Source organism: Lagenorhynchus albirostris, chromosome 9 (assembly GCF_949774975.1).
Source record: "Lagenorhynchus albirostris chromosome 9, mLagAlb1.1, whole genome shotgun sequence".
NCBI classification, from domain to species: domain Eukaryota; kingdom Metazoa; phylum Chordata; class Mammalia; order Artiodactyla; family Delphinidae; genus Lagenorhynchus; species Lagenorhynchus albirostris.
The window spans coordinates 52,658,433-52,679,163 of record NC_083103.1 but is presented as its reverse complement, the minus strand read 5'-3'; the positions used below and the strand labels follow the sequence as shown (position 1 = coordinate 52,679,163).

The 20,731-nt window shown below is 53.5% G+C and overlaps 1 protein-coding gene across 5 annotated transcripts in view; it reads left to right on the top strand.

Annotated features, from left to right (window-relative positions):
- Positions 1–20,731, top strand: part of ARRB1 (arrestin beta 1) — an 87,647-nt gene that overhangs the window by 22,813 nt on the left and 44,103 nt on the right. Inside the window, exon 1 of one of the 5 annotated variants that reach the window (XM_060160045.1) lies at positions 14,891–15,043. The exons of the other annotated variants lie outside the window; for them this stretch is intronic. Within the exon in view, the coding sequence (XP_060016028.1) occupies positions 15,039–15,043 (5 nt within the window). The 5' untranslated portion in view covers positions 14,891–15,038. Of the gene's footprint in view, positions 1–14,890; positions 15,044–20,731 lie in introns of those variants that run through there. 5 annotated transcript variants of the gene reach the window in all.

Here is a 20,731-nt window from a genome sequence, read left to right as displayed (position 1 = left end):
CACAAAACCCTTCACATTTGGATAGGAGAAGATAGCAGTCAACCATAATCTTATCACTTAGAAAGAAAATGAAAAAAAATTTTTTTTTGGTCTTTGCGCTCCTTGCTATTTTGTGTGTATGTGGATGTGTGTGCACGCAGGTGCCTGTGTATTCAAACACAATTGTGCTTAAACTGTTCGTGACATTTGGTTAACTGCCTTTTTCCCATGTCATTAACTTATCCTAGTATCCGTGTTTGTCAATGACACGTAAGGGTTCCTCGTGTGACTGCTCTGCAGTTTATTGAACCATCCCCTTATTTGGCATTTACATTATTTCCAGTTTTTTGCTATTGTAAATAATGCTGGAATGATTAGCTTTGAAGCCATCTGATCACTTCTGGAGGGCAGAATCCCGGAGGTCGCAGAGGTCGCAGAGGTCCCAGGCTCGCACACCCCCCCCCGCCCCCTCCCCCCGCCCCTTTCTTGCCCCTCAGGGGCACCTTCTTCCCCTGTGGAGGAGAGGAGCTTCCCTCCAGGTAACTCTCAATATGAGCTGTTCCGGTTACCTTTTGATGCCTAGCCAATCACCCATAACTTAGTAGCTCAAAACAACAAACACTCATCTCCTTATCTCCCGGTTCCATGGGTCAGGAATGTGGGAAGAGGTCAGCTGGGCAGTTCTGGCTCAGGGCCTCTCCTGTGGTTGCAGCTGGCATGGGGCTGCAGCAGCTGGCCCTGGTGGTATTACCCCTGGCATCTGGACTCGTCCCTCTCTTTATCTCTCACGGCTGCCTCTCTAACCTGGACCACCTTCATTTCTCACCTGGGTGAGTAGTATCAGCAGAGCACACCGCTCTCTCCACGGCCCGGTATCGTCCCAGGCTCTTTACACACAAGACGTTGCTCATTTAATCCTCACAACAACCCAGGAAGGCGGGTGCCGTCATGATTTCTCTTCTAGCAAATAAATGGCACATCCTGGATCTGAACCCCAGGCAGTCTTGTTGTTCATCCTGCCCCTAACTGGTCTCCCTGTGTCCGCTGTAGCCTCTCTGCCCACCCATTCTCCAGCCAGCGGCCAAAGTGATCGTATTAAAGTACAGTTACAGGGCTTCCCTGGTGGCGCAGTGGTGAAGGGTCCACCTGCCAATGCAGGGGACACGGGTTCGAGCCCTCGTCCGGGAAGATCCCACGTGCCACGGAGCAACTAAGCCTGTGGGACACGACTACTGAAGCCCGCGCACCTAGAGCCCGTGCTCCGCAACAAGAGAAGCCACCGCAATGAGAAGCCCGCGCACCGCAACGGAGAGCAGCCCCCGCTCACCACAACTAGAGAAAAACCTGCGTGCAGCAACGAAGACCCAACGCAGCCAAAAATTAAATAAATGAATTTAAAAAATATATATACATATATATAAAGTACAGCTACATCTCGTCCATTCCCCACTGTAACCCTGCCACCATCTCATCACGACAGTAAAATCTCATCACAGTGACAGTGAAATCCGACTCCTGACCAAGGCTGCCTGGTGACCGGCCCCTGCCGGCCTCGCCTACCATCTCCCTCAGCACCTTCCTACCCCAGAGCCTTCCCACTGCAGGTTTTGTTTCATTTTGCTTCAATGCAGCATCCCCATCCCAGCCCCCTTCAGAGTCACATTACTACCTCTTCTTCAGCTCCTAGCTCAGGTGTCACTTCCTGGGGAAGCCTTGACTTTCTCAGGCTGGTCAGTCACCCATCCTGTGCTCGGGGAGCACTGCCCTTGACAGCCTGTAGCCTGAGAGTCACTGTGTACTGTTTGCTCACTGTCGCAGGGCTGTTGTGTTGCACGCGTGCAGGGGACATGGTGGTGCCAGTGGGCACTGTGGTCTGTGCCATGCACCCGCCAGGGTTGGGCAATGCAAGGCCCTGCTGTCTTCCCCGCTGGAAGGGAAACTTCAGACCGGCAGGGGCCATCGCATGGATCTGCTCTGGTCGCCATGTGTCCCTGGTGGCCAACAGCATCTGACACACGATAGGCACTTGATAAATATTTGTTGACTGTTACAGAGCTAATATGTATTCCTGGGTGGCCAGTACCACTCACATTTATCCCTCAGAACAATCCTTTGGGGTAGGCTATATTGTGGTCCCCTCTTTTTAGAAGAGGAAACAGGCTGAGGGAGGGAGAGTCCCTTGACTGGTGTCCTCTAGCGAGTGGAGGTTTCATCTGAGGCAGACTGGTTCGCTGTGATAAAAAAAATGAATGAAAGAAGGACCCCTGTATTGCGGCAGCTTAGAGCCAATCATATGAGGGTAAGCTCAGACACAGGTCATCGCAGTGCTGGCAAGGATGTGTGTGGGGAGGGGGTTTTTCCTCCAGTCGGGAGAGAGCAAGGAGAGAAAAGGCCCCCAGACAGGAAGTGGATCTGCTCTGGGGCCACTCTCCCCTTTGGGTGCCAGGGCTGGCTGCCTTCTCTCCTGACTGCAGCTTGTCTCCCAGGTTCTGTACCGTGATGGAGGCCTGAGGAAAGGGGGTGCCCGCGGGGCAGGGATAGGGTGGGCATGGGAGTGGTGGTGAGATTCTCTCCTGTGTGCGTAAGTCATACCAGAGGACTCTGTTCTCACCTACTTGGAGGTCTGTCCTTCCTGTCATGCCTCCCCTGGGAGGAAGGTGGGCACAGGAGAACCCCACTGTACAGGTGAGGGAGTGAAGAAACCAGGAGACATCAAGGGATTTGTCCAAGTCCCAGAGCCCAGATCCCTGGAAGCCCCTCAGCCCCCGGAGCTGAGTGTGTGTCTGTGTGTGTGTGTGTGTGTGTGTGTGTGTGTGTGTGTGTGTGTGTGTGTAATGGGGGTGGGGATGCCCCCAGGAGAAGACCCCTCCCTCTTCCTCAATCCTGACTCCTATCCCAGCAGCGTGTCCTGTTGAAACTGTGCACCTCAGACTGGGACTCGAAACCACGTGCTGGGACTCGAACCCGGCCAAAATCCACAGTCTTCCAACTGAGATCACACACCTGGTTTCAGGACTTAATGAAGCTCAGGTTCTTGATGTCTCATTGTAGAAAGAATTCAGTGAGAGACAAAGTGATAGGTAAGAAGTGGATTTATTTAGAGAGAAACACACTCCACAGACAGAGCTGGGCCATCTCAGAAGGTGAGAGCAGCCCCAGGGTATGGGGTTGTCAGTTTTTATAGGGGTGGGTGATTGCATAGGCTAATGAGTGGGAGGGGTATTCCAGCTATTTGGGGGAGGGGCGGGGATTTCCAGGAATTGGGCCACCGCCCACTTTTTGATCTTTATGGTCAGCCTTGGAACTGTCATGGCGCCTGTGGGTGTGTCATTTAGCTTGCTGATGTGTTACAGTGAGCGTGTCCTGAGGCTCAAGGTCTAGTGGAAGTTGACTTGTCCGCCATCTTGGACCCATTTGGTTCTAATCAGTGTCCTTGGGCCATGTCGTTCTTTCAGAGGTTGTGACCTGCCCCCTTCCCTCCTGTTTCACTATCAGAGGAAAAGGCCTCCCGTAAGGCTTTGTGGACCGGCCCCAAGTGCCTGCCAGTCCCTGGTTGTCGGGGAGTCCAGAGCCACCTCAGTGCCCGTGCTGCCTCCTTTGAATTCCTTGGGTTTCCCACCGGCCTGTGGGCTTTCTAAGGGCTAGGCCTGGACTCCCCCATCCGATCAGTTTTGCTGCAGTGTTTTCTGAGTTTGTGCTAACTCTGGTGATGGAGCCCAGCCCAGCCCAGAGGTTGGGCCCAGCGGCTTAGGGAAGAGTTGGTACCTGAGTGGGTCTTGGAGGAGCTGCAGGAGTGACCATATGGAGTCCACATCCCCTTCCTCCCTGAGCCTCGGGCCCCGTGGGACAGAGCTGGGCAGGCCCCAGTGATGGATGGGGCCTCCCCACCACCCCCATGCCTGGCAGGGCTACCCAGCTTCCAGAGGCTCCAGCCCTGGGCTCCTTCCCAGCCACCCGCCCCTCTGAGGCCCCGGCTTCATTCCCTGTCTCCTTCCCCACAGGTCTCAGTCTGCTGGGGATTCTGTTTTCGTTGGAAAGAGGAGGCGGAGGTGTTTGCGTGTCTGGCTGTTTCCTCCTTTCTCATTCCTCCTCCCTGCCTCCCTCCTGCCTCTCAAGATGTTTCCTCTGCCAGCTTGGCTCCACTCCAGCCTCTCCCCTCCCAGGGCAGACAGCAGCCATCCTCTCCCGCCTGGGGCTTCTGCGGGCTGTGGCTTTCCAGAGTGCGCTCTTAATGCCTTCCACCCCACAGGAGGGATCCGCAGGGCATGTACTTCAGGGTAGAGGCACACTGCCTCCTCCTTCCTCCACTGTTTAAATCTCCTGGGAGAGGAGGCCAAGGGCCCACTCCAGGGCTGCCTCCTGCTTGGGGTTCATCCCTTTCCCCCTCTGGGCCTCGGTTTCCTGGGGAGCCTACAGCCAACACGGCCCCTTGGCACAGAGACACATAGCGTGTCTTGTGTTCATTTGGTAGTAATTTTGTGTTGCTTTGCCAAAGGCATTGGGGGGATGCTCCCCACAACTTGGCAGGGCCCTGGAATGTAGAATTTGTACTACTACTCCTCACATCCCCACCTTCTCAGATATCCAGCTGAGGTCTCATCACTTCCTGGGGACCCTCCCTGGCCCCCCTCTCTGTCTGCCCTCCTGGCAGAGGCTTGTAGGGTGAAGCAGACCCATACCCTGGCCTGATGGAGCTCGGTCTGGGCTTTGCCTCCCCATCACCTGCTCTGTGCCTGCAGCAGGGCAGATGCTCAGTAAATATTTGTAGAATGAATGGTTGGAGAGCAGCTAGGGAAGCAGAGGTTGGCATGATGGAGCAGTGAGGACAGACAAGGTGCTGAGGGAGGGCTTCGCAGAGGAGGTAGGGCTGACCTGGGGTTTTGAAGGATGGAAAAGAGTTGGACAAATAGGCAGCGTAGGAAGGGCATTCCAGGAAGGAGGAACAGCCTGTGCAAAGCCTGAAACAGATGGTGTGTGATCTGGGGCTTAGGGTACGTGTGAGTAAGTGGCTGGAGGGGAGGCTGTAGAGAAGGGCCAGGATATGGGAGGAACCTCCAGTCTGGGGGTGGGCACCCTGGCCTGCTGGAATGATGCCAGCAGTTAGCCCCTTCAGTTGGGTCCCAGGTCTTTGTGCTGCAGGCCTGGCCTTGGAGGGCAAGCAGGCGGTGTGGGGAGGGCCCTGGAGGTTTGCCAAGGCTTGTAAGAGCTTGTCAGAGTTTGGGACTATGTGAATCCAACCCAAGGCTATGGCTCTGCTCCCCTGGGCCGAGCAGGTCGTGGGATTAGAACCTATCAGGGCCAGCTAGTTGAAGCAGGCTTTGTGACAACACGTAAGATAGAACCAGGTTCAGTTGTGGTCTCCGTGATTTCCTGGCTGTGATCCTGGGCAAATCATTGATTTCTTTATGCTATGTTTTCCTTTATAGTAAAGATAATAGAAGCTACCTCTCAAGATTGTTACAAAAATTAACAAGGTAACTTGTAAAGTTGTCCTTTTTCCTCCTTGCTTTTTCTCCCTGGCCTCCCCTACCCTCCTTTGCTTCTTAGCAGAGCTGGCCTTTTGGACTGAGGCCTGAAGAATGCTGGGCACCCTCCGCCCTGATAGCCCACCTGAAATCTCACCTTCCTGGAGGCCCTGGGTTCAGAATGCCCCTGTTAAATATGCATTCCTTAGGGCAGTGGTTGTGTGTCTCAGCCCACAGCACCAGTGTCAGCATAGAAATGCAGCAGTTAGAAATGCAAATTCCCAGGCCCACCTCTCACCTACTGAGTGGGAATTCTGGGGGTGGCTCCCAGGTGATTCTGACCTAGGCTTAAGTGTGAAAACCACTGCCTGAGGGGACCGATGCTCAAGGGCCTCTCAGTGGGAGAAGCCTGGCTTTGGGCCTGGAGTCAGAGCACATGGGTGCCCAGGGGGCTGGCTTCAGGGGTTCGTAACCTGTGCAGTCACTCAGGGCCCCAAGTTCAGAAGGATCTGGTTTAATGTGCGTCTGTCTCTGTCTTGAAATCTGAACAAGGGGCCCCACGTTTTCACTTTGCACTTGGGTGCACAGATTATTATAGCTGGTCCTGGGTGCTGATCCCAGCGTGTTCCTGGTTAGCTGGGTATCCCTGGGGAAATTGCCTTCTCCTTGAGTCTCACTGTCCTCATCTGTGTAGGGGGGTGGTAATCCCCACCTCCTAGAGGGATCCTGAAGATTAAATGTGATGAGTGGGTTCAGTAGCTGGAGTGGGGCCTGGCCCAGGCAAACGTATAGTGGCTTCCAGAGGCCGTGTGCCAGGACTGGGCACACCTCTGGGGATGCCATGGCAGCAAACAGACACTGTCCTTGGCTTAATGGGGCTTCTGGTCTGGAACAGGGACGCAGATGGCAAGAGATGCACGCTGTGAGAAGCGCTCTGACGGTGCCTAATGGAGGGATCTGCCCTAGTTGGGGGTCACCAAAGGCTTTCTGACGATGTGAACTTGGTGTGGGGCTGGACAGCATTGTCCAGATGGAGGCAACAGCATTACGGGTGGTATTTTCATAGTTATTTATTTTTTTATAAATTTATTTTATTTTTGGCTGTGTTGGGTCTTTGTTGTTGTGTGCGGGCTTTCTCTAGTTGCGGTGAGCAGGGGCTACTCTTTGTTGCTGTGCGCGGGCTTCTCATTGTGGTGGCTTCTCTTGTGGCAGAGCACGGGCTCTAGGCATGTGGGCTCAGTAGTTGTGGCACGCGGGCTCTAGAGCGCAGGCTCAGTAGTTGTGGCGCACGGGCTTAGTTGCTCCGCAGCATGTGGGATCTGCCCAGACCAGGGCTCGAACCTGTGACCCTTGCATTGGCAGCTTCTTAACCACTGCACCACCAGGGAAGTCCCTTCATAGTTATTAATAACAGACCTCTGGGAAGGCTGAGGTGAGGTGAGGTGAGAGGGCCTGGAGGGAGGAAATGGGTCACAATGGCCACAGGCGGGTCAGGAGGCTGCGTTGGGGCCTCAGCGTCCAGTCTGGGTTCCTTCCCTTCAAAAAGGCTTTAGACCGCAATAATTTGGAATAGGAACGGACCCTTGCCCAGAGGCCTTCTGGAGCAGATAGGAACATGGCTTCGCCAGCTGGTGCCACAGGCAAGTTCTTCACCCTCTGGAAACCTTGGACTTGTCTTCAATAAGTGGGCCTCCTAATCCCCTCTGGGTGGGCGGTGGTGACGTTCAAGTGAGATGAGTGCACGGAAGCCCCAGCACAGTGCCACCTGCAGGAAGTGCTCCGTGCTAAGGGTGGATTCCTGTTTCCCTCTGTTGATGTGGAAGTGGGAGCCCAGGTTTTGATCAGGAGTCCCTCTAGCCCAGGCTAGTTCCCTTGGGGAAATCCTTTCTTTAATTGTAAGGCAAATGAGGCCGACAAGCCCTTTCCTAGAGATGATCAAGGACTGACCAGCTTGGGGGCCCAGAAGCAGTGGCTTTGGCGACAGCTGAGTGCTCACCTCTCCGGGTGCTTCCCCAGGTTAAATTAAACCCACCAGCTATGTCACAGAGAGGGGGTGAACTCCCCCATGGGCGTCCTGAGTCCAGCCGCTGCTCTCTGAATGGTGAGAACAACTTTCATTTATCGCAGGCCTCACTGTACTGGGTGCTTCTCACGCATTCCTGGAGAAAGGCACTATTATTCCCATTTTAGAGGTAAGGATTGGAACAACTCTCCCCTTACCCAAGGTCACCCAGCTAGTGAGTGGCAGACCCCAAAGCCTTACCTACTACCCCAAATTGGCTCCCATAGTGACACACTGTGGGGCCGGGGGCAAGTCCAGACCTTTCTGGGCCTCAGTATCACCATGTGTGCCCTGAGGGGTGGGACCCGACATTCTTCAAGGCCCCTTCAGCTCCAGTGTCCTAGGGTCTGCGCATCTGGGAGGGCCCGTCCCCTGGGGAGTTCTGCCACCACACCTCCAGGCTGCTGTTGTCTTTACTGTGTAGAAAATGACCAGCTTACCCAGGCCCTCTCAGCTCCAGCCTCCCAGGCCTGCCATCTAGGGCTGACCCCTGACCCTGCTCCCTCTCTCTTAACCCCCAAGTAGGAGCAGGAATGGCCAGGACCCGTGGTTTCTGCACAACAAGTGGCCTGGGGCTGGCGTGGGGGCCAGTGGGGGCAGAACCCTGTGGGAGATTCCAAAGTGGGAAAGAGTTTGATGGCTCCAGGGAACTGACCAAGGTCAGTGTGGCTGGAAGATATGGAGGTGCAGGAGACTGTGGTGGAGGGGAGGTTGGAGGGGTGAGTAGGACCCAGATTGCGAAGGGCTTGTGGGCAGCAGTTAAAGAGCTTGAGGCAGAGAAAGGACTTGATCAGGTCTGTCTAGAATGACTGAGAAAATGCCAGCGACAGTTAACACAGTGTCAGGCACGTAGCATTCAAAGCCATTCATTATGGTTTGATGCTTTTCATTATATCGATCATTAGGAATACCCAGATTCCACTCTTACCAGCTGTGAGAACTTGGGCCAGTCACTAACGCCTGGGACCTCATTTTTCGCACCAGTAATGCAGGAAGAAGGATAAGGAGCCTTCCTCCCAGGGATTTTATCAGGATCAGAGAGAGAGAATGGGGGGATTTCATCTCATCTCCGTTAATCCTTTTTTTTTGCGATACGCGGGCCTCTCACTGTTGTGGCCTCTCCGGTTGCGGAGCACAGGCTCCGGATGTGCAGGCTCAGCGGCCATGGCTCACGGGCCCAGCCGCTCCGCGGCATGTGGGATCTTCCCGGACCGGGGCATGAACCTGTGTCCCCTGCATCGGCAGGCAGACTCTCAACTACTGCGCCACCAGGGAAGCCCTCATCTCCGTTAATCCTGAAAACACTCAGCCCCCTGAGCCCAGCTGTACAGCCAGTGCCCTTTCTCTGTGTCACATGCATCCCTGCTTCCCAGTTTGGGGCAGAGTAGGACTCAGCCACTGGCTCCAGAAGCCCCCAGCTACAATACAGCCCCTTTCAAGCAGGACTTCACCTTCCCCAGATCCCTTCTCTGTCCTCGACCTCAGTCCTACAAGCAGCAGACCTCTTCCTCCCCCTCAGACTCTCCCCCAGCCTTGAAGCTCTGGCCAAGGGGCTCCCAGCCTTAAGAGCTCGTGGAGATTCCCAGTAAGCCAGTGTGGTGTGGAGGGGAGTGTGCAGAACCTGAGAACATCACGTGCCTTCTCGGAGCCTCACTTTCCTCATCTGCAAAATGGGAATGGGAATACCTACTTTATTAGTCTCCTATTGCTCCTGTAACAAATTACCACAAATTTAGTGGCCAAATAAAACACACAATAAATTCTCTTATAGTTCTGGATGTCAGAGTCCTAACACAGGTTGGCAGGGCTGCATTCCTTCTGGAGGCTCTAAGGGAGAATCCATTCCTTTGCGTTTTCTAGCTTCTGGAAGTTGCCTGCATTTCTTGGCTCCTGGCCCCATCCTCCATCTTAAGGCCGTCAGCACAGCATCTTCCAATTTCTCTCTCAGTGCTTCCGTCATCCTCACATTGCCTTTTCTCTCTCTGACCCTCCTGCCTCCTGCTTATAAGGACCTTCGTGATTGCACTGGGTCCACCCAGATGATGCAGGGTTATCTCCCCATCTCCAGATCCTTAACTAACATTGCATCTGCAAAGTTCCTTTTACCACGTAAGATAACAGATTCACCATTCCAGGGATTAGGATGTGAGCATCTCAGGGGGTCGTGATTCAGCCTGTCACACACTCCTTGCAGGGTGGTTGTGAGGATTAAATGAGACAAGAAACGTGAAAGGCTCAAACAGTACCTGGGACGTGGCAGTCAGTCCCTCGGCACATTTTCTTTTTGTCCTCTCTCTGGGCCTTTGTCTCCCCATCCATAAAAAGAGGCCTATTCTAGCTCTAGCATTTGGATCCCACCTTATCTAGAGCGTGTCATATGGTCAGGCAGACCATGCCCTTAGCACGGAATTCATAGGAAGCAGCAGAATTGAGCCCAGGATGCCCCCAGCGGCCCTCGGAAAAGCCCCCCTTCTCCTCCTCCCTCTTGGGGGTAGGCCTCCTGTTAGTTCCTGGCCAGCTGAGCATTTCCCATCATTCCCAGGGACGGCTGATGGGAAAGGCTGAGCTCACTGCTCCCTGGGGAGGGCGAGGGGTGGAGGGAGGAGAGGGAGAGGCTGGCGGCAGCTGCTTCAAGAGGCGAGAGGCGGGGAGAGGAGAGGCCAGGAGAGATTTACAGTGGGAGAGGTGGAGGTTATCAGTGCTCAGGATGAGTGGGAGAGGGTGAGGCCAGGCCTCTAAGCTGGGCCTTGGAGAATGGTCAGCTCTTCCTTGGCCTCCTCAGCCCAGCCCCGGCCGTGCGGCTCTGTCCCTCTGTCCCTCCTGAGAGGCCCTGGGGTCTGGAGGAGTGTGTATGCATGCTGGGGATGGGAGGAGGGTGTCATAGGCCAGCAGGGGCTAGAAGTGAGAGGTTTTGCTGCCAGAGAGGAATACCGTCCCGTCCGTGAGAAGAGAGTCGTCTCAGCCAGCATACATGGCCCGCCCAGAAATCAGTCACCATATGCCCTTTGGCCCATCATCTGCCTTCACTGTACCCCACTCTTCTTATTTGCGTGTGTTGCGGGGGGAGGGAGGGGGGAGGTAATAGGTAATAACACCACTACCGGATTTGAGAGAATCAAGTGAGAGCGTGACTTTGCAGCGTATACTCTGCTATATAAGGATGTGTGAGTCCATGCTTATGCACGTCACTTTGATGTTCTCTCTTCTGCACCTTGACTACCTGGCAAACTTAATCGCCCTTCAAGTCCCAGCTCAGATGTCACCTGCTCTGTGTCACTTCCTCAGCAGCCCGTTGTCCATCTGGGAAGAATGGAGCTGCTCCCGCCCCCGAGTTATCCTCTTTATAACCCTCTCTCGGTGCCTTTGGCAGGATAGCGGTTGGTCTGTGCATCTGCCTCCCCGGCCATATGTGGGCAGTGCATTCACCTCAGACCCCTCTGCTTCTCAAGGTCCCAGTGGTTGTGGTAGAACAGAGGCAGGATGATAAAGGCCCCGGGGGAGCTGGCCTCCTGGCCTGGGCAAGGTCCCCACTTGGCAGTCCAGCCCTTAGAACCGAGCAGACCCCCATGATGGACTCAGTCAGATTCAGAGACCCCACTCAAAGCAGGTGGGCAGTCATCCAGGTATAGGAACCCTTCACTTTCCGTGATGCAAATGCTCATGCCCGCTGCCCGGGACCTCCTGCGCGTAATCAGGACACCAAGGGGGACACGCTGGTAATGAGGTTTCCTGATGAGGGTGAAACCTGAGCCAGGGGACAGGGCGAGTGTTTCGGGAGAGGCTGTCTAGGCCCTGGAGAGTGTATCCCATAAGCTCATCCACCACCCTCCAGGGACCCCCAGGAGGCCCACATCCCAGTGCCTCCGGCCCGCTAGATACACAGAGGCGGCCACGTAAACGTTGGGGGACTTGGCCTCCCGCTCCTCGCTGTGTGCTCTCACCTGTGATTATTGGTCTCCCGCATCTCTCCAGAGTCCTGTATAGCCCTGTTCATCCTGGCACTTCCGGTGCCTCTCAGTGCCCTAATCCTACCGTATATTGAACTTGGATTATGTTCCAGGCCTAGGCAGACATCAGCCCATTCATTCCCCTCCACAGCCTGGAGGTGGTCATATGATCCCACTGTCCAGGTGAGGGCAGGCGAGGTGAGCAGCCGTTCAGTGCCAGGGTAGAGATCTGGACCCCGTTCCCAGTTGCTCTTTTCCATTTCCTTCACCGTGTGCATGGTCTCCCTGAGGTTCGAGGAAAGATGGCCTGAGCGTCTAGGTTGCGGCAGGTGGAGCTGGTACTGAGTTGTCACTTCAGACGGTTTGGTAGCTAAGGCCCAGCGCTGTGCCTCCCGGCAGGTTTCTCACACCCCCACCCCCGCCCCCAAATCCGTGTGAGGAGCAGGTGGAAGGTAGACTGCCAAGCCCCAGGCTGTGCTCTGGGGAGAGGTTCAGAGATGCCCTGGAATGCCCTTCCCTGCTGGCTGTCTCACTGAAGCAGCTGCACTTGGCTGGCTTCACTGTGCTCGCCTCATCTGCAAGCCTGTATGTTTTTGGAAGTAATGGAAATGCATTTCTTAAAAATGCTCGATAATTCAGCCTTGTCCTGATAACAGGCCTTGGTCTCTGCCCAGCACTCTGGCCTCCCAGGAACTCCTCATACCCATCACCTCCTCTCAGCGGCCCAGGCCCGTACGAGGTGACGTGACCCTCACGGAGAGCTGGTGAACCAGCTGAACCCTGTTCATTGGGGACCTGCCCAGGGCCACCCAGCGAGTCTGTTTCTTGTGGGGATGGTGGTGCCCGTTAGTATTTTCACTTACAGAGTTCTAACTGTGTGCCGGGGCCTCACTTAACACTCTAGAGGGCTGAAGTGCAGGCTGATGAAACAGCAGGCCTGCCTCACCCCAGCCCTTAACTCCTTTATGTTGCACCTTGTCTGAGCTGGAGCAGCTCCCATCCTGGGGGGCAAACCCCCGCTGGATTACGCCCGCCAAGGAGGTGTATGAGATAGGTACCCTCAGCCTGGGGGCTCAGTAAAGCCCCCGAGGGAATAATGCCTCTTTTTTCCCCTTCAGTTGTTTTCAAGATTAAACAGGAGGAGTAGGTCAAATACTTAGCATATGACAAATAAATGATAAATCTTAAAATAATTGTTATTGTGGTTTTTGGGGTTTGTTTTCTAAAGTTTAATAAAACCACTCAAAGTTTCCGAAGAAAACTATGATTTTGAGATGACTGACAAGCACGTATTGTACGTTTGTAATATTCCTCTTTCAGAGAACCTTTTACATTGGAACTATACCACAGGATGTCCAATAATGAAAGTATTTGGTTTGGAACACACTTAGGATAAATTGTATCTTTCAACAGTATCTCATTCTTTTAAAACCCAGAAGCGTTGTTACTATATTTTTACTTTCTAATTTATCAAGCATTTGGTTTGAACTGCTTACGTTTCTTATTTCTACTCTGTGTCTTTGAGCAAGTTACTTAATTTCTCTGTTTCCTCATATATAGAGTGGCGATAATAAGAGTATCTACCTTACAGGGTTCTTGTGAGGATTAAATGAGTTAAATACAGTGTTTAGAATAGTGCCTGACACTTAATAAACATCAGTTATAATAATAATTTCTTAATAAGAAAATACACCCAGATTTAGTTACCAAATCCGGTCAGGTTGCCTTTCAGTGACTATGCATTCAGGTAACATTTACTGAGTGCTGGTCTTGGGTTTGTCTGGGTCTTGATCTCGGGACTCAGCTGCCCCCTGGCTCTGTCCAGGGGCCTGGGCTTCCTGCACTGTTTCTGCCTCCTGCGACTAGCCCTCAGGGCCCCGGGGGAGGCTGAGCTCATAAAAAGTGTCGGCAAAGCACTTTGTGGATCAATGCTAACTAATAGCAGCTCCCTGGAGCTGGCTCATATAGGGAAGACTATCGTGGAGGCAGCTTGAACCAGGCTCAGGGGCGGCCCCTGGGGAAGGCCAGTGATGTCCTCAAGGTGGGACCTGGGAAGGGCCCTGCCGTCCCTCCTCCCTGTTGCCTCCTGCCACTTTAACAAGCAGTGGGTGCTGACAAAGCTTGGAGGTGGGCAGGGGGTGTTAGTGGCCACACGGGGAAGAGGTTTGCCCATTTAGTGACAGAGTCAGGAGCAGAGACCCATCTAGCCCACACACCTGGTCACTTCCAGGCCAGAGCTGGGTGCACGGCCTGTCCTGGGCATCCTCTTGTCAGGGATCTCCCAGTCATCCCCATTGCTCTCTCTCAAGAGGTCAACATTCCTGGCTGAAATAGACAGCTGCTGGCCTTTGCCCAGACACATGCCTGTCTGAAGGATGGCAAAGCAGCTTCTGTTCAGTTGTGGGCATGAATGGGAAGTTGGCATGGGACCTTGTGCAAAGGAGGTTGTGGGCAAGACTTCCCCTAGTTCTGCCCCAGGGGGAAGTCCTTCCAGTCTCAGACGGAACTGAAGTCTGTTTTGGGAACTGCTGAGGAGGCAGCAGACAGGAATTTGCCCTCTGGGAGCTCGTGGTCTGATGGAGGGGCCATGGTCCTGTTCTCCAGGAGAGAGACTCCGGTCTGCTGGTTGGGGGCAGGGAGGGGGATGTGGCTCCTGTTTCCTGGGACTTCCGATCCAATGGAGGGGACACAGCCCTCTTGTCCTCTAGTAGCTCCTTGTCTGAGGAAGGAAGCACAAACTTTGTCTGCAGCAGCCTCCTATCTGATGGAGGAGTCATGGCCACTTCCCTCAGGGAATTCTTATCTGATGGAGGAGATATGACCTCTGCCCTCAGGAAGGCCCCCTGTCTCCCTGTTTGATGGGGGAGGCTCATCTCCTTCTCTCACTTAAGAAGCCCCATTTGGTGGCCTCTGCCTTTGCTCCCTGCCTCCCTGGCCTGATTCATGGGGAGCTCTGGTCTACAGGCAATAGCCACAGAGAGCTGGGCAGAGTAAGGGCTAGGCTGCTGTGGGGCAGGGCAGAAGGGAAGAAGGGGGTGCTTTAGAGGGGCTCCTGTAGCGAGTAAGGGTAACAGGAAAGGCTTCCCAGTCGAGATGCCTTAATGGAACAGTCTGATGGAAGGAGGTGCCTGGCTGTGATGAGTACCCACTGGGGATCAGAGGTTGCTCCTCCAGGCTGGGAAGGGTAACTTGAGGGTCACTCGGGAGCCTGTCTCCACGCAGGCCAAACTGCTGGAGTGGAAAGAGCCCCTGGAGACGCTCACCTTCTGCCTGTCCATGCACAGGCCGACTACTGCCAGCCCAGAGACCTCCGCCCTCCAAGGCCTGAGAAGCCCAGAGGAGGAGAGGAAACAGGACATGTATCAGGAACGCCTTTTCCTTTTGTTTGTAACTAACCCCCTGACTTGGGGCTGGGGAGAGCTGATTCTGCACGGCCTGCCCTGGCCTAACTGCTACTGCCTGCAGCCCCCAGCACTGGGTCTTCCACGGCCTCCCTCCTTCCCACACAGTGCCCCGCCTTGCCTCAGCTACTGCTCCTGGGCTGGTCCCTTAATTTCACCGAGACTCAGGGCTCTCATCTGTAAAATGGGGTAAGACTTCCTATCTGCCTCATAAGGAAGTTTGCTTTTTCCTTTCTTTATAGGACTTACATAATTTATTCCTTTATCCATGAGATGTGCCTGGAGCATTTCCTGTGTGCTGACCTCTGGGGTGGGCAGGGGCAGAGAGTGTAGGCGAGGAACAGGTGCGGGCAGACAGGAAGTCGGTTTGGGACTTGTGTGAGGAGTCTGGGGACATCCGAGTACACATGTCCCAAGGCTAGTGGGTATGGGGTCAGAGAGGGTCTGGCTGGAGATGGGGGTTTGGCTTACCAGCATCTGGTGGCAGTTAAAGGGGCCAGGTGGGTGGGGTCACCAAGGGAACTGCTTGTCATGGGTCCTGGGAAGGGGTGGAGGCCAGGCCCTGGAGGCCACAGGCAACCGGGCTCTGCTCTGGAGCCTACAGACAGCTGGGCACAGGGCAGGGATGGGGGACCACTGAGTCAGGGCTCCGGTGGCTAAGAGGAACGGGCCTGGGATGGGGTCACAGGATGGTGCTCCTGGGGGGTGTCGAGACTTTGCTTTGGCAAGCGGGGTGTGGGGGTGTGTGGAACGGATGGTCTTTGGGTTGAGGAGACAGTAAGTTATGGCAGAGGTGCTGAGACATCAAAAGAAGGTGGTCAGGCAGATTGGCATTCTCTTTTTGTTTTGGCCGCACCGTGTGGCATGCAGGATCTTAGTTCCCCAACCAGGGATTGAACCCGTGCCCCCTGCAGTGGAAGCGCGGAGTCTTAACCACTGGACTGCCAGGGAAGTCCCGGATTGGCCCTCTCTTATTCTCATGATTTCAGTTAGTCTTCTGCTGGCTAGAGGGCTGCTGTGGGAGCACGTGTGTTTACGTGGTGTGTGTATGGTGTACGTCGGGGGAGTTGTAGGTGAGATGTGTGTGGGGTGTGTGATGCAGGTGTGCGCATGGAGTGTGCTTAGTATTTGTGTGTGTGGTCTGTGTATGTGGTGTGTATAAGTGTAAGTGGTATATATGTGGTGTGAGATGTGAAGCATACGTGGTATGTGTGTGGTGCAAGGGTGCACGATGTGTGTGGTGTGGTATGTGGTGTGTTTTGTACATGTGTGGTGTGCCTGTAGGTACATGTGTAGGGCGTGTAGGGTATGTGTGGTGTGTGTTGTGTGTGTGTGGTGTTTGTGGGTATGTGTCTCTGTGTGTATGCATGGTGTGTGTGTGTGTGTGTGTGTGTGTGTGTGTGTGAGGTGTGTAGAGTTTGTGACTGCGTACAGCAGGCTGGTGCTGAGCCATTTGCCTGGGCTGGAAACTTAGAAGCATCCACCAGGCTTCCGAATTTCCCTTCTCTATTTAGGGTCACATCCAATGGTCCACTGGTAACAGCTGGCTATCCAGAAAAAAAAGTGGGGGTGGGGTTTTAGTATTTGCCGATTTCTGTGGTGTAAATTCTTCCACCAAGGATTTCACCCTACTAATGTCATGTCATTGAACATGGAGTTGGGAAGAGATGCACAGTAGGGCACCATCTTTATAGAGAAATTTAGTAAAAAAATGGTAAGTGATAAGTTTTGAGTATTTATTCCCTTTATTTTTTTTTAATGAGTGTTGATAGTTTTTTTAAAATAAGTTTATTTATTCATTTTATTTTTGACTGCATTGGGTCTTCGTTGCTGTGCACGGGCTTTCTCTAGTTGTGGCGAGCGGGGGCTACTCTTCATTGCGGTGCGCGGGCTTCTCATTGCGGTGGCTTCTCTTGTTGCAGAGTACGGGCTGTAGGCACACGGGCTTCAGTAGTTGTGGCGCAGGGCTCAGTAGTTGTGGCTCGTGGGCTCTAGAGTGCGGGCTCAGTAGTTGTGGTGCATGGGCTTAGTTGCTCCGCAGCATGTGGGATCTTCCTGGACCAGGGCTCGAACCCGTGTCCCCTGCATTGTCAGGCGGATTTTTAACCACTGCGCCACCAGGGAAGCCCTCCCTTTGTTGTTTTTTTTTTTACTTTTTTAAAAAATTTATTTATTTATTTATTTTTGGCTACGTTGGGTCTTTTTTGCTGCATGAGGGCTTCCTCTAGTTGCGGAGAGTGGTGGCTACTCTTTATTGCGGTGGCTTCTCTTGTTGCGGAGCACAAGCTCTAGGCGTGTGGGCTTCAGTAGTTGTGGCACGAGGGCTCAGTAGTTGTGGCTCGCAGGCTCTGGAGCACAGCCTCAGTAGTTGCGGCGCATGGGCTTAGTTGCTCCGTGGCATGTGGGATCTTCCTGGACCAGGGCTCGAACCTGTGTCCCCTTCATTGGCAGGCGGATTCTTAACCGCTGTGCCACCAGGGAAGTCCCCCTCCCTTTGTTTTTAATATAATTTATTTAATTGTAATTTTGGATCAGGATTTCTCACCATCAGCACTGTTAACATTTGGGCTCGAGGTTTTTTGTTGGGAGCAGGGAAGGGGCCGGCCTACACATTGTGCAGGCAGCACCCGGGACCTCCGCCCACTAGATGCCAGTAGCACCCCTCCCCCAAGTCGTGATCACCCAGATGTCTCTAAACATTGCCCAATGTCCCCCAGGGGGCTGAGACAGCCACTTCACCCCCAGTAGAGAGCCATTGGCAATGGCTGTGTTTAACAACTAGCTCACAACATTCCTACAAGTGTGACAATCGGCTCTATGAGCCTGTACAAGCCAGCTCCAGCCCATCATGGTCACTGTATCTAGCCAAATATAAGACGTGGGTTTTTCTCCCCAAAATTCTTTCTCAAGAAAGAGCCACTATCCTAGGCCATACCTTTCAATCTGGACAGAGGTCCTGACCACAGAGGGCTCTCAGCCCCTGACTGGCCCCCAGAGTGGTTGAAGCAAAGTTGGAGATGCACTGCCCTACTGTTCTGTTCTGATATTTCATGAAATGTGACAATGGAGAAAAAAGTAACACTTCTGAATCAATATCTTATTTTATTATATGTTCTTCTGTATCCCTCAAAGTTTATATGTGCAAATTGGCAAAAACAAAAACAAAAAAACCATACACACACACACACACACACACACACACGCAAGTAGAACTTTAAATAAAGTCTTCCCACCGGGAAAACCATGGCTGCCGCGTCACACACCCATGTTTTATCCTGGCGGCCAGGCGGCCCGCCTCTGAATCGTCTCTTGGCCCAAGTCCTATTTTTCCCCATCTTCAAGCTCAGAGTTTGGCCCTTGTTTATGCATTTATTCATTCATTCGAAATATTTACTAAGTACCCACTATATACCAAGGAAGATGACTGAAGGAGGACAGGGTTCCTGCTCTCTGGAGCTTGTCAGTATTTCACTCCATGCCATCCACTGGGGAGCAGAGATGTGCAGGCTCGTGTGGATGCTGAGGGGACATGGGGCAGAATAGAGGCGAGGAAGGGAGAAGTGCACGTGTGGGTGGCTATTGTATGCCTGAAGCTGAGCTGGGCACATCATACATGGCATCATCCCACCCTCCTGCTGTGCTTCTGAGGGAGGGTTTTGTTTATTTGTGGAGTATCTCTCTCTCTCCCTGCTCCAGAGTGCAGGTGTCCTGGTGACAGGGCACAGGGGCCTGTATCTTCTGGAGGTAAGAACAGTGTCAGGCCCAGAGATTGGAAAAAAAGGAAGAAAAGCAAGGAGGGGAGTAGCAAAGATGGATGGAGAGAGGGAAGGAGGAAGGGGTCAGGGCAAGGACACTTTAAGCTGAAGCAGTCAGGGAAGGCTTCTTGGATGAGGTGACATTGGGAAGGAAGGATGGGAGGGATTGCAGTGGGAGAACTGATAGAAAGGCTATTACAGAAAGAGGGAATAACAGGGCATGTCCCTGGAGATTTCTGGAATGTGAGGGTCTAAACTAGGAAGAGAATATCATAAACTGCTGTTTTTCTACCCAAGACTGAGAGAGAGACAGCTAAAAAAACTTGTTTGTCTCCAGTGGAGTTAATATAACCATCCCCTCCCACCTGAGGGACAGCTGGGCAAGAACTCTCCCCTGGGCGCTGGAGGGAAGGCAGAGTGTTGGCTCAGGGAATGAGGATAATAGCAATAATAATTACAGTCCCAATGACGTCCGCTTCCCTTTATCATTCCCTACTAGGTACCAAGGCTTTATAAATGCCTTCACCTATGGGGTAGATATCAACCCCACTTTCCAGATGATGGAAAGTATGCCTCAGAGAGGAAGCAAAACTCAAGGTCACACAGGACTCAGGCGGGGTCTGCGTGCTTCAGTGTCTGCACTGTTTCCTCTGCCAGCACCCTTCCCTTCCTGCCTCTCAACCCTCGAGAAGGCTGGAGAGCATTCAGGTGCAGTTTGTGGGCTCTTTGGGATCCAGCGGCCAGCCTGCTTGGTGAAATTATTAGCTTTCGATTTCAGATCTCCAGTTTCGTGGGTTACTAGAAAATGGGCCAGGCTCCTTTAAGAAACTCTCCCCTCTGTCCGTGGCCACCTGGTGGCTCCCCTCCTCCCTCACTCTGCACCCCCTGGAAATCTTCACATATATGGATCATGGCTAGAAAAGTGAACACATGAATGTGGACAAGAGGCTGGAGCAATTTCTGTCTGCCTAGACGCCTGTGAGAAGTCTGGAGCCCGGGAGCTTGACTTGGCCAGACCCCCATCCACTACCCCTCACCCCTCAGGCCTGTGCCCAAGGAAGCCATGCACGATTCTGAGCAGGGGTGTGACAGGAGCACCAGAAGCCTGGGGCTCTCCTCCCAGTCTGTGACTGGACACACCCCAGAGTCTCTCTGGGCCTTAGTTTCTTGGCCGGGTGCAAGATTCTTCTCTTCCATTGATTTCTCCGTCCGGGAAATAAAGCAGGCTACACTGTGATCCCTCATGCTCCCCAAATCTGTGAAACAGGGGTGACATCTCCTGTCTTCTTGCCTCCTCCCCCTGTCCTGGGCTGTCCTGAGAAGCAGGTGCACTAATGGTGGATAAACAGGCAGGCAATGTTCTGACACAGGGAGGGCTGTTCAGTTCTGGTAGAGCAGACAAGCCTGCACACAAATAACTCTGCTACGGGGGGGGGGGGGGTGTGTGTGATAAGGGCTCTAGAAACCTCTTTGCTGCCACAGCTACCTGCTCCTCACACCTCCCGGCTCCCTCATGGCTGTTCTCACACCCAGGAAAGTGGGTCAGAATGTAGGGCGGGTGTACCTGAGGGTGAATGCCCCCTTGCAGGTCCCCACCCTACCTAGCTGAGCTATGACTGCTATCAGGCGCAGGGATGGGGGAAAGGTATGGGGTGACAGCATCTCTGTGTCCAAGGTACAGTCCTGGCCATTCTCCTTCCCCCTAAGTGCCTATGGCTCCCCATTGCCTTCTGGATATGGTCTGAGGTCCTTAGTCTGGCATTCGAGACCCTTTATACCTAGCCCAGGGCCTGGGGCATGGAGGTGCTCCGTGACTATCAGGGAAGCGAGTGGACCCTTCTCTGGTCCGTCCTCCTCCCTGGTGCTCCTCCCAGGCACTTGGGACATACTGCAGATTGCCTACTGTCTCTCAAATGCACAGTGGACTCAGTTGTGAGGCCCCCACCTGCAGTGCTGTCACCTCTTCCGCACCTCTGTGTGTTCTTCAAGATCCCCCTCGCTGCTACTTCCTCCCTTGAAGCCTTTCCTGACCCCCTCAGACACAACCACACAATCCTACCTATTAGGTAGTATTGTGAGTGGTGAAAAGTGTCATCCCTGCAGCTAGCCTGCCTGTTCCAAT